Source organism: Salmo salar, chromosome ssa20 (genome assembly GCF_905237065.1).
Source record: "Salmo salar chromosome ssa20, Ssal_v3.1, whole genome shotgun sequence".
Lineage (NCBI taxonomy): Eukaryota > Metazoa > Chordata > Actinopteri > Salmoniformes > Salmonidae > Salmo > Salmo salar.
Genome location: NC_059461.1, coordinates 68,021,025 through 68,034,108, shown reverse-complemented (window position 1 = coordinate 68,034,108; position 13,084 = coordinate 68,021,025). Strand labels below are relative to the sequence as shown.

General features: G+C 44.6%; 1 protein-coding gene across 7 annotated transcripts in view; it reads left to right on the top strand.

Moving 5' to 3' along the window:
* Positions 1-13,084, top strand: part of LOC106581103 (protein Aster-B) — a 70,746-nt gene that overhangs the window by 42,090 nt on the left and 15,572 nt on the right. For all 7 annotated transcript variants that reach the window (XM_045703851.1, XM_045703853.1, XM_045703856.1 and 4 more), the window contains 2 exons: positions 4,778-4,991; positions 10,333-10,353. In XM_045703851.1, coding sequence (XP_045559807.1) covers positions 4,778-4,991; positions 10,333-10,353 — 235 coding nt within the window. The remainder of the gene's footprint in view (positions 1-4,777; positions 4,992-10,332; positions 10,354-13,084) is intronic.

The window sequence follows — 13,084 nt, the reverse complement described above, 5'->3', positions numbered from 1 at the left end:
TATGCAAACGATGTCATTAGATGGCACTTTTAGTATTATACTAATGTAGCAGGGGAAAAGGTGCAGGTTACCCAGTTCTACCCAGTCCTCAATTAAAGTCAGCCATGATAGCGGTGTTTCTCCCTCCCTCTCCAAATCCCTTATTTCCAGTTAAAAGGCCAAGCTCAACAGAAGGCCTGTCTCTTCCCAGTAGATTATATATAGAAGCATATTATGAATATTTAAAGACATTCTCTCTAGTCCCTGTTGCTATAGCAATATTCATATAGGTGCTTTGTTGTGCTTCATTGTGTGAGCGAGGAGCCATATAGGCTTTTTAGCGGTGCATTGTCTCTCACTAGTCATAAGAACCACATCTTTTTCTCTTACGAGTCATTATAACCACATCCACCACAAGTCGACACAAGGCATTTCATGGAGTGGAGGGTGTGGTGTTTGGAGCAAAGGGTTCCCATGGTAATAAAGGGCTTCTATGCTCATTCATTTCAACCCATTACCCTCCTTCACACAGTATGTAGTGTTGTTGTATTGGAAAGTGTGTCATAAATGTTTGGCATTGTATACAAATGGTGCAGCTACTTTAATGTTTTGTGTTATTGTTCTGGGTCAGCTTCAGGTATAGGCCAACATCCAGAAACAGCTGTCTCTATTGTTCTGCAGTAGGATGCCATTCTTACCGCCCATGCAACTGTCCTCTCCTCTCGTGCTGAACAAACGAGAGACAATTAACTTGACAGTAATGTGTAATGGCCTGTCACACATGTTACGTTTGGTTCACAAAGTAACCTATTGTAGTATATTGTAGTATGTGTTTTCTACTTTCTGCATCGTTGGGAAGGGCTCGTAATTAAACGTTTCACTGTTAGTCTACACCTGTTGTTTACAAAGCATGTGACAGATAACATTTGATTTGGCTAAGGCTATGACTCTCTTGTCTGTCCGTACATGTTAGCAGCATGTGTACCTGGTCTTGTCTAATGAGCAAAGACACACACTACTGGGAATGAGCTGATCAAACCTCCATTTATATGCTGAGGATTTATGGGTTTATGGGCTGCCTTTATCAAGTTGATTGACGTGTGATCCAACTCTGAATGCTCATGATAACTGGCTGCACTGTTCTAAAACAAAATCAGAAACACCTTCAATGCGTTTAGGCTCTCTAGGAGTGCAATATTAGTCAGCTTAGGTTCAAAATGAATATTTTCAAAGACGGGTACATAGGTTTCTATCCAATCAGATGACAGATAACAGAGCTGACAGCAGGTGTCAGGGCCTGTGATCATTATGACCCTGTGGTCAGTCAGAGCCATTACACTTATGGAGTGGACTGGCCATAATGGGGTTATAAACCCATAGGCAAAGGTGATGAGGATGACTGGCAGATATCTGACTGGGTAGTTCTAGTACGGTGTGTCCTGTGTGCTCAGCTCACATCTTAACTCTGTCTGGTTCTGTGGATCTGATGAAAGCCAAGTGAGTGAGACCATTAGTAACTGACCCAGGATGTGACATGAAAGATGATGCAGCTCACACAGCCCACTGGCATAAGAGAACTGTACTGTGTGTGCTTGTGTGCATGTGTGTCAGTGTCCGTCAATGTCAATGTCCGTCCAGGTACATCTGCGTCCTGTGGGTGCGTACGTGCACACTTGTGTGTGTGTCTGTGTGTGTGTGTGTGTGTGTGTGTGTGTGTGTGTGTGTGTGTGTGTGTGTGTGTGTGTGTGTGTGTGTGTGTGTGTGTGTGTGTGTGTGTGTGTGTGTGTGTGTGTGTGTGTGTGTGTGGTGTGTGTGCCTGCATAATGTGTGTGTATCTCAGACAGACTCTGGGTTCAGACACTGATTAACATGCAGGAGAAATAGCAGTGTCCTCTGCTTTGTACCAGCTCACTGCATTATTCACTGATACCACAACACTACATATTATGAGGGCAGCTTGTGAGACATTTCATATACACTCATATACATCCTGTGCAGATTTATATGCATACATTGACATATACCAGTACATACACATTGTATACAGGTACATAGGCCTGTACTCACAAATGCTCAAACATATGCTGAATCATCATTGTCTATGCTTGTATGTTGAAGTATTATGCAGTAGGTACGTCTACACAAACACACTTTTGCTTATCACATAACACCACATAATTTGTTTGTAACCAAAATGTACTCTATCAGAGCTGATGATCCATCCATCCCATTAGTTAGATGAGAGATCAGCTCTGGGTACTGCAGAGCACAGTGCACCTGGTATGTATCCATGTAGACAGTGGCCACCAGTACTATTCACTATGATTTAGTCTAAGCTGCATGCAGGGCGTCTTTGAAACAGTAGAATGGTACAATTGCTTCACTTCTTTTCTTTGAGGTACATACACCATTGGCTGGCCATGACTTAATGGGCTTGCATAACGCCACGTCAAGTAACCGGGGCTGTCCGGCGCCCAGCCACACAGATCATTGACAGCTAGGCCTTTTGATACCTCCGCCTTCATTGTGAGTAGTGCCCATCCTGGCTGCAGTCAGAGCCTCCCTGGGATTCTGTGGGTGCATCCGGAATGGCACCCAGTTCCTTATATAGTGCACTACCGTTGACCAAAATCAGTGCATTATCAAGGGAATAGGGTGCCATTTGGGACATTGCCTGTGCAGGCTGGTCTCAGAGACGGAACATAATAAACAGGTTAACCTGTGGTTCAGGAAGGGAAGCATCCCTCGCTCCACTCCTCTAATCCTCCTTTCCTCCTCTCCTCTCCTCCAGTCCTCTCCTCCTCTTCTATTAGTGCTGCATGTTTCGCTACCTCTATCCGTTCATCTATAACGTAGGCAGGTGAGTTTGACTGAGTCAGAAGCAGAGGCCATTGGGTAGGCTGGAGATGGCAGAAGATGGAATAGATAGAGAAAGATTGATGGAGGGAGCGCAAAATGAAAGAGAGAGAGAGAGCGAGAGAGAGAGAGAGAGAGACTGGCACTGTAGTCCTTGCTACAGTGTTCTCTGGTAATCTTTTCAGCTTGTGTTCAAATTGACTATTGCACCATAACTCAACTGAATATCAACATTATAATAACCATGATGCTTAACTGTCCCTGTTACTCTTAGGCTCTGCTCATGGACTTGTTCTCATCTGTCCAGATTAGTTAGAAAAGCATGAAAATGGGATTGCAGAAAAGCTATCCGATAAAGGTTTAAATGTCAATGTCAGGAGGATTAAGTATAATTATATATTTCCGCAGGATCCTTTTTCAGTGTGTATTTCCACGTACACCCCGGGGGAAGGTTTCTCCTGGCTCTTTAAATATGCAGTTTGTTGTTCATACATCTCAATAAGCAGCAGTAGGATATGATATCCATTATCTGACGCATGGTTTTCACTCATTTTCATGACTGACGTAGAGTATGTGATCTGTTTTTGACCATGCTATTTTCTCTGGTGCTAGCTGCTGCTGCTGTTGTTATTGGTCTCTGGGTTATGTGGGCTAGCTGCTGCTGCTGTTGTTATTGGTCTCTGGGTTATGTGGGCTAGCTGCTGCTGCTGTTGTTATTGGTCTCTGGGTTATGTGGGCTAGCTGCTGCTGCTGTTGTTATTGGTCTCTGGGTTATGTGGGCTAGCTGCTGCTGCTGTTGTTATTGGTCTCTGGGTTATGTGGGCTAGCTGCTGCTGTTGTTACTAACTGTGTTAGTGGGTGGCTTTCAAGACTATTTGCCGTGATGTAACGTGATTACTCACTCTGGGGATGAATGGAAGCATGGGCCTCAGTCTTTGCATGTTACTCTAGTAGGCCTAGCATTGCCTGTGTGACGGGAACACATTCGCATAATTTGCATGGCTTACATTTAAATAAGGTATTTAAATGAACAGAAGAGTTCTACAATTAGTTCCTCAATGTTATTAATGTAATGTCTGTTATTTTTTTTGTCATGGGTTTTGCTCCAGCCCTACATTCACAAACAGTGCAGAATATGTAGTTTCATGATCAATCAATTAATCAAATGTATTTATAAAGCCCTTTTTACATCAGCAGATGTCACAAAGTGCTATACAGAAACCCAGCCTAAAACCCCAAACAGCAAGCAATGCAGATGTAGAAGCACAGTGGCTAGCAAAAACTCCCTAGAAAGGCAGGAACCTAGGAAGTAACCTAGAGAGGAACCAGGTTCTGAGAGGTGGCCAGTCCTCTCTTGGCTGTGGCGGGTGGAGATTATAAGAGTACATGGCCATTTAAGGGCAGATTGTTCTTCAAGATGTTCAAACGTTCATAGCTGACCAGCAGGGTGAAATAATAATCACAGTGGTTGTAGAGAGAGCAACAGGTCAGTACCTCAGGAGTAAATGTCAGTTGGCTTTTCATAGCTGAGCATTCAGAGGTTGAGACAGCAGGTGCGGTAGAGAGAGAGAGAGTCGAAAACAGCTGATCCAGGACAAGATAGCACGACCGGTGAACAGGTCAGGGTTCCCTAGCCGCAGGCAGAACAGTTGAATCTGGAGAAGCAGCACAACTAGCATACTTAAATTCACACAGGACACCAGATAAGACAGGAGAATTACACCAGATATAACAGACTGCCCCTAGCCCCCCGGCACATAGACTATTACAGCATAGATACTGGAGACTGAGACAGGGGGGGTCTGTGGCCCCGTCCGACGATACCCCCAGACAGGGCCAACCAGGCAGGATATAACCCCACCCACTTTGCCAAAGCACAGCTGTAATTAAGAAGTAAAATTAATTATCTCTCTCCCTCTCTCTGTCTCTTTCTCACCCCCAGCACTGCCAGTAACTCCAACAGGAGCACGCCCGCTTGCTCGCCCGTCTTGCGTCCTAAACGCTCACCCACGCCCCAGAGCCTGGAGCCTGGTGAGAACATGGTGGAGAAGGGCCACTCTGACCACTCCTCTGACAAGTCCCCCTCCACCCCCGAGCAAGTGGTACAGCGAACCTACTCTCTGCAGTCCGCCCGGAGCGGAGGCAAGAACTCCAAGGTGAGCCTCATTGCGCAGGTGGACCATCTCTGTCTCAGGGCTCTCCTCTTTCCACCAATCACAGTACAGCACAGTACATGATCATTGTCCTCCTCCACCAATCACATTACAGTACAGTACAGGATCATAGTCCACCTCCACCAATCACAGTACAGTACAGTACAGGATCATACTCCTCTTTCCACCAATCACACTACAGCACAGTACAGGATCATAATCCTATTCCACCAATGACACAACAGTACAGTACATGATCATTGTCCTCCTCCACCAATCACACTACAGCACAATACAGGATCATAGTTCTCCTCCAACAATCGCACTACAGTACAGGTCAGGATCATAGTCTCAAATAGTACCTCCAACAGTGTAGTTTTCAAAATGACTTGATCAACACACAGTGCATTCATAACTCACAAATAAATCATGGCAGCCTGGCCTATCACTTCAGTTCAGCAAGATATTTGTATCATCCCTGAACACCTCTTCCAGTACAATCTGAAATCAACATTTATCTGGTGAGGTGATACAGGGGGATTCATTTTTACCCGTGACATAATGTCTTGATAACCTCCAAATGTTGCCAGTAAAGTCTTATTGTCTTCTTGTATTCCATAAAACATGTTCTATAAGAAATAGTCAACAAGAAGGAGTGAGATATAGTCATATCTTGTGAAATGACATGGTTTTATCAGCTTTTATTTGCCATTTCAAATTGATTTTACCCCACATACCTCAGCATCGGCACACCATACTAAATCAAACATGCCATCCTCATGTAGCTCCAATTTACAGATGTACAATGTACTCCTGATACACCGTGCTGTCTCTGATAAGGTAATGTCCAACTCCCATCATCAAACTATAGGTCAGATCCAACTGTCACTCTGGTACAAATGGCCAATCATAGACTGAGTAACGAGACCCTCAGCACATCAATTGTAGATAAGGACCCATTATCATCAGCAAAGACGCTTATACCACACATTCACCCTATTCTTCCCCTATCACCTCCCTCCCTCACTCCCTTTTTCCCTCTATCCCTCTCCCTCCCTCCCTCCCTCCCTCCTCCCTCCCTCCCTCCCTCCCTCCCTCCATCCCTCTTTCCCTCCCTCTCCCTCCCTCCCTCCCTCCATCCCTCTCTCCCTCCCTCTCCCTCCCTCCCTCCCTCCCTCCCTCCCTCCCTCCCTCCCTCCCTCCCTCCCTCCCTCCCTCCCTCCATCCCTCTCTCCCTCCCTCCCTCCCTCTATCCCTCTTTCCCTCCCTCCATCCCTCTCTCCCTCCCTCCCTCTATCCCTCTTTCCCTCCCTCCATCCCTCTTTCCCTCCCTCGATCCCCTGGTCCTGTCAGAGCGGCATTGTAATAATCACAGGCAGGGTGCTCAGTCAGCCCTCTCCATCGCAGCACTCAGTCATTAACTGTAGCTAACTGTAGCTATCTCAACTCTGCAAGGCTTGTTCTGACACAGGGTAGTAGGCAGGTGAAGAGGCTGCAGTCTCGCTTCTCGTTCATCAGCGTCTGAACTGAAGAGTAAGGTAGCAGAGGGAAGGACAGGAGCTTTGACTGTGGGTAACTAGGCTTACATCTCAAGCAAGACATGAACATGATAATATTGGGTGATATATTTAGTAATTTCCTCCTCTGAATATCTTGTTGTTGTGAAGTGATAAGGAGCGTGGTAGTTGGTGGTCACGGCTCTCTCACCTCTCATCCGTTTCCCCTTCACTCACTGCTCACAGTGCTCCCCAGTCCTTGTGGTGTCAGACGCCTGTTGCTTTTGTTGTCATTGTGTTCTCCTCTTCTCTCATCCTTTTTTCTTCTTGACAAAGAGCGCTTGCTTTCTCTTACTTTCACTGCCGCCATATGAAATGTCTGTGATCTGAAACTGACTGTTTTCAACTCTTTTTGGTTCTTTCAGCTGTGGTGTCTTGCAGTTTTTTGGTTTCTGATTTCTTTGTTCTTCTCCTGATGCATGCTAGTCTCACAAGCGACTTTCCAAAGTAAGCATTACTCTTTTCTGTTCTTTACACCCCCACCCCCACCTCACCTCCGTGTCTTGTGAGCTGTCGTGTGCCCCCCCCAACCACATCTTCCATCTGAACACACTCCAGATGGCATCCATGTTGCTATGACCTTTTCCTCTACCCCCCTCTGCCACCCTTCCTCTCGTCTTCCTCCCTGCCGGACTGCTGGCTTTCAGACACGTTTCGGGGCACTGTAAAATTCCTTCTGCATCCCTTTCTACCACTCGTGTGTGACATTAATTTCTGATAAATCCTGAGACTAGAGCTTTCTACATCAGAAGCTCCTTTTCTCTTCCTCGCACCACAAGCCCAGAATACACCGCTCCTCTCCTCAGACAAGACAGCAGCAGAGTCCGTGTGTCATGGGTTAGTTAGAGCATTTTCATGTAAGGACCCCTTGATGCACGTCAGTACATTCTCTGCAATCGGCAGCATTCAGCTTTGTCACGGACTATGAGACAGGCAGACAGGATGATGTTAATGGGAGCCAAGTGACATTCAGTCAGTTGAGTTGGTGTTCAGGCGGTGTCCGGCCCGTTTCACAGCACACCCAGTCGATGACATCACCCCTCAGGCCCGTGGTGTGGCCGAGTGCCAGCCCTCTCTGGCCCCACATGAGCCCCTGGCCCGTGGTCAGCAGGAGTCACATGACCCTGGCACTTTGTGCAGTCGCCCAGGCAACGTGAGCTCTGTCACCCTAGTCTAATGCAATCCAGATAACACACAGGCAGGTGGAGAGAGAGGGGCTCCTCTCTGTAGAGGACCTGGGCCGGCGGTCCCACACTAATTAACTGACTGGCCACTCACGACTTTGCTCAGTCTCCCACTGTCACCAATCAATGAGGCTGTTTATGGAACCGTAAACAGTGAGTAGCACTAAAGCGAGGGTACATAGAGACTCAGCATGAAGACCCATCCATCTCAGACCAAAACACTGAGACATGGACACATCATGAAAGTAGAGTTAGATAGTACAATAGTGTGTCTTGGATCGTTTAGTGTGGTGGCCTAGTACTGTTAGTCCACTTGCAAATAAAAACCAAAGCCTTTTCCCCTTTCTTGTTGTTCAGCTCTTTCCTTCATGTTGGTTAACTCTTCATCTTCTCTTTAATTTCCTTTCAGTATGACAGACTAAACCTGATTAAAGTAAGCATTTCCTTTTGCTTTCATTTGCCCTTTAACCCCCTAGTCCGATTTGACCTGTGACCTCCTCTTCCCCTCCTCTGTAAATGTGTGATGTCAGTCATCGCCCCTAGCTGTCTCTACCTCCTCTCTCAGACCGGAACTTCTTCCTCTCCTCTCTCTCCTCCCTCCTTAAAGTGTTCTCTCTGTTGAAGACCTGTCAGTTGGACCACCATTACAAACACTGCTGTGCTCTGGCCTTGCCAAGAGTCTCACCAGTAAGACGTACTGAAGTAAAGTCATGATTGTTTCTGAGGAAATAGAAGTCACTCCTTTTGTACAATGTTATATATCAAAATGTTGATAAAACATCTCAGTTGGTAGAGCATGGTTGGTTGTGGGTTTAGTAGTTGTGGGATTGTGGAATTTAGCAGTTGGTTGTGGGTTTGATTCCCACGGGGGACAGGTACAAAAAACTATGAAAATGTATGCACTCACTACTGTAAATCTCTCTGGATAAGAGCGTCTGCTAAATGACTCAAACGTAAACATTTCAAATAATATCTAATATTGTTGTTGCTTAAAGCACTTTGAGATTGCAATGAAAAGCGCTCTAAAAGTTTAACAAATAATAATAATGAATAAATAATAATAATAACCATGGTTCATCACCTGAGGACATTCATCTTTTTAAATCTGAATAACTGGGTCAGTTCTGTGGGGGTCTTCTTGGCCACAGGAATGTTGAGTTCAGGTTTTTCTTTAGGCCTGTTGTACTGGGTGGATCAGGCCTGCTCAGTTCTGTTCCTCAGAACTAGATTGTTGTTCTAGTGTTGTTTGAAGATATGGGGGTTATACCTGATAGGTTTGTCTGGGTTACAGCTAGCGCTGGTCAGTTCTGGTTTGGTCCGGTTGGTTGGGATGTGTAAAGTAGTTAGTCGTTCCAGGCCTTTCTGATCCTCAGGGGAATCCAGGCCAAGACACTACTACCGTACAGAAGCTCTCTCTGTTACGCGGTCCACTTAATCAGTGGGTGTTAACCTGCTTCTTAGTGCTGCTGACACACTTCCCCAGACACAAATGTGCTTCGTGGGGGAGGCAAACATTTGATTTAGACACTCATGCAAATTACACACGTGTAGGCTATAAAGATGCACTTACAAACATGCAATTACACAAACTCCAAAACACTTGCACAATGGCATGCACACACACTCACTCACACACTTTGCGGACACCTTAAAGCTTAAATCTTCTCTCTCACGCCTCTGTCACCTTCAGAGGAGATTATCCCTGTCCACGTCAGAGCCCAGAGTCCAGGGACATGACTGGGGCCTCACAACTCTCAGACAGGAAACACTACACGCTTATCTGATAGCTGAAATATTTGAACATTATCTACATTCACATCTCCGAAGGATTGATTTACAATAGTAGTCTCGCACCAGTATGCCTCTTGTATGTTTTCACTGAAATTACAAACCACATTTTTTGTTATTGCCTGGTTAAGTTTATTATTATTTATGTTTTAATGGCATCAAGAGGAAGCGGTGACATATTTTGTAACCACTAAAATCATGGTTGATTATCCTGCCCTTTCTCCACCCACTGGATGGTCCCTAGCATGCATCCCTCTCTGATCACAATTCTGAGACATATTACACTCTCTTTATAGCCCCATAAAATAGAAGCAGGTGAGTTATGGTGCTTTCAATAACAGTGTGTATACTGCCCTCTGCTGTTAGAAAATATACAACACACAGCAGTACACAATTCACCTCCATACACAAGCATTTAGAAGCAACTCTAAATCATTAATAAATAAACACCTAGAAACAAAGATGGACATATTGTACCACACACAACCCCAATCCACCATCTGCTTAGCAAATAGCCATGTAAATTAACATTTGTGAAGCCCAGAAATCAATGAAAAGGCCAGCTAAAATATGTGACAAGCTCAAAGGGATATAACTGTTGGATATCAGCGGAGGCCTGAGTTTATGGTAGGAGGTGCCCACCCAGAGGTTGACATTCACACCTTCTATAAATACCCACTGTCTGTTTTTATCATCCCCTGGCCTCTATGTGTTTATGATATTGAGCCCTGTGGCCAAGTGTTGTTGTGTTCTTGTCTCATTGACTTACAATTGTCTTTGTTCTCTCCACTCTGCATCGCTCCTCACTGTCTACAGAAGAGCCAGAGCTGGTACAACGTAAGTTTCATCCTCTTCTTACTCTTTTTGTTACAGTTTTTTACAATCGCTAGGACCGAGTTCTCAATACTTAGGTCACTTTTTCAAAACTCTTCACACGGTTCTCCTAACCAACTTTCAGCTTGGCACAGCAGTTACTTTCACATCCAAAACTACCAAAACACTTCATACATGTCTCAAATCAACAAATTATTCCATAACACTAGCAAAGTTTGTCACCCAACAAGCACACTTTGTCACTCATAAAACAACGACCTAAACAACACTAACAACAGGTAGCACTACACAATGTTTTCTTTTGTCAAATGTCTTTACAAAACAAGAATGACACCTCTCTACTGGTTAGAATTCACTGCAGTATATGTTACAGGAATGAATCAGACATGATGTAATATGCTTCAATATGTTTTATGTCATTTTTTGGCATTGAGAGATTCCAAAATACAAGAATTTGTATATACACCATCTACCCATACAGATACAGTAGCAATGCTAGTCAACCCTGTCGTCTGCATTTGGTCACAGGTTCTCATCCACATCACATCTTATGTCATCTTGGGCAATACACCTAGGAAATAATATTTTGGCATGCCTGGTCCATCCCTGGAAATCTTCTGCAGATATGTCCAGGCATCCAGCATTCATTGCATCCAAAAGGGACATTTGATCATGTGGATGGTGGTCATAAACCTTCCACCTCCATGATTAAAATAATTCCTTTTTGGGGTTGAGGAATGTTGGGAGGAAAAGTTGGGAGGAAAAGTGACACCATCCTGCGATGGGCTGCAAACCACTCTGTGACTGCACGGGAGTGATGAAATTCCACATTGTCCCATACAATTGCAAACGTTGGTTGATTTCGACTCACTGCAACCCTTTCCTCACCTGGCACAACCCTTCCATAGAGGTCATCCAGGAATGAAATGAGACGCTCGGTGTTGTGTGGCCCAATTAGCGGTTTGTGTAACAGCAATCCATCAGAGGATATTGCTGCACACATTGTGATGTTGGCACCCCTCTGGCCCGGGACATCCACTGTGGCTCTTTTCCCAATCACATTCCTTCCTCACCACCGTGTTCTGGCCAGGATGAAACCAGCCTCATCCACAAAGATGAATATGTGGGGTTTGCCTGGCTTCAATCTCCATGACTCTCTCAAATAAATCCACAAGGCAACATAAGAGTTAGGCTATTACGGTAGTTTACATTACACCTAAAAACATGTCATTGTGTGCCCTGCCCTGTTTGGTTTGGTTCAAAACCAGTTCTGTATTTTATAGTCATCTTACCTGGACATATTGGTTCCTGAGTTGCTTGACTCGTCCAGAGTTCCTCTTAAAGGGGACAACTGCTTCATCCTGACTTGATGTTGTTTCAGGACTCTAGAAATATTTGTTATGCTTACATTGTGAATATTTCCAAATGTAATGTTGTCTGCCAACAATCTCTGTGAGTTTTATGCCATTGTTTCTGATGACCATATCAACGATTGCAGTTTCCTGCACAGCAGTGAAAATCTACCTCTCCTGCCTGTGGTAGGTAACCGTTGGGTCCTACGCAGAAATACAAAAACAATTACACACAAGTGGGTTTGGAGGCTTTGCTCAATTTACTTCTGTAATGTGCAGTTCAGTCAGATGCCCTTACAGAATGCACATTTGCACATTTGCCAGAAATTTCTCACAATAGATTCCACTGTTGAGCGTTGCAGATTTGGCTGCACTCTCAGACCAGCCTCTCTCATTGATAGACTATGATTTATTACATGATCAATTATAGTAGCCCTAATCTCATCTGAGACTACAGCTCTTGATCTTCCTCTCAGTCTTCTTCCACCACCCATATGTACTCCTCTCCCTCTCCCAGCCACGCTTCTTCCTCGGTCAGCCACTTCTCTATCTCTGGCTGGGTCCATGTTTACATTACAGTACAGCATTATTCCTAAGATGTACCCTTTTGTATAGATGGTAATGAAATTGAAAGACTAACACCTGGGTAGGTGTTCAGCTACAATGGGAATCAGCTGTGGTTGGTCTAATTGTTTTGATAGTATTTCATTTTTTAGATTTGGAATATATTTCAATACGGTATTACTGTAGAAATGTAGTAAATTGCTGTCTTATTCAATTTTGTGTTATGTTTGGTTTTGAACTTAAGTTTAACAGTTTTGAAAAGAGTATGTGAACATGTGCAAATTGGCTTGAAGGTACATAGAGTTTTGGTGGTGGTTGTGTCTGAGTGAGAGTTCATGACATTTGAAAGATGTAGTCATTGAATGCATTTTGTGCCAAAGCAATGAAAAATGATCCACAGTTTAGCCCACATAGACTGCTGTTGTCCTCACTGTGAAGAGTTTTAAAAAAGTGATCTTAGTATTGAGAAATGGGTTCTAGCAATTGTAAAAAAAATTAAAAAAAAAAGTAAGGTGTGTGTGTGTGTGTGTGTGTGTGTGTGTGTGTGTGTGTGTGTGTGTGTGTGTGTGTGTGTGTGTGTGTGTGTGTGTGTGTGTGTGTGTGTGTGTGTGTGTGTGTGTGTGTGTGTGTGTTGTGGGTGTGTTGTGGGTGTGGGTGTTGTGGGTGTGTGTGTGCATGCGTGCTTTCGAATGTGTGCGTGTGTGTGTGAGGTTACGAGGTTAAGGGTTCTAGACCCTGATTAGAATCACACAAGGGTATATTCCTAAGGTCACGTTCATATGGAGCTCAGGCTTACCCAGGAAGCTAACCAGTGGGAT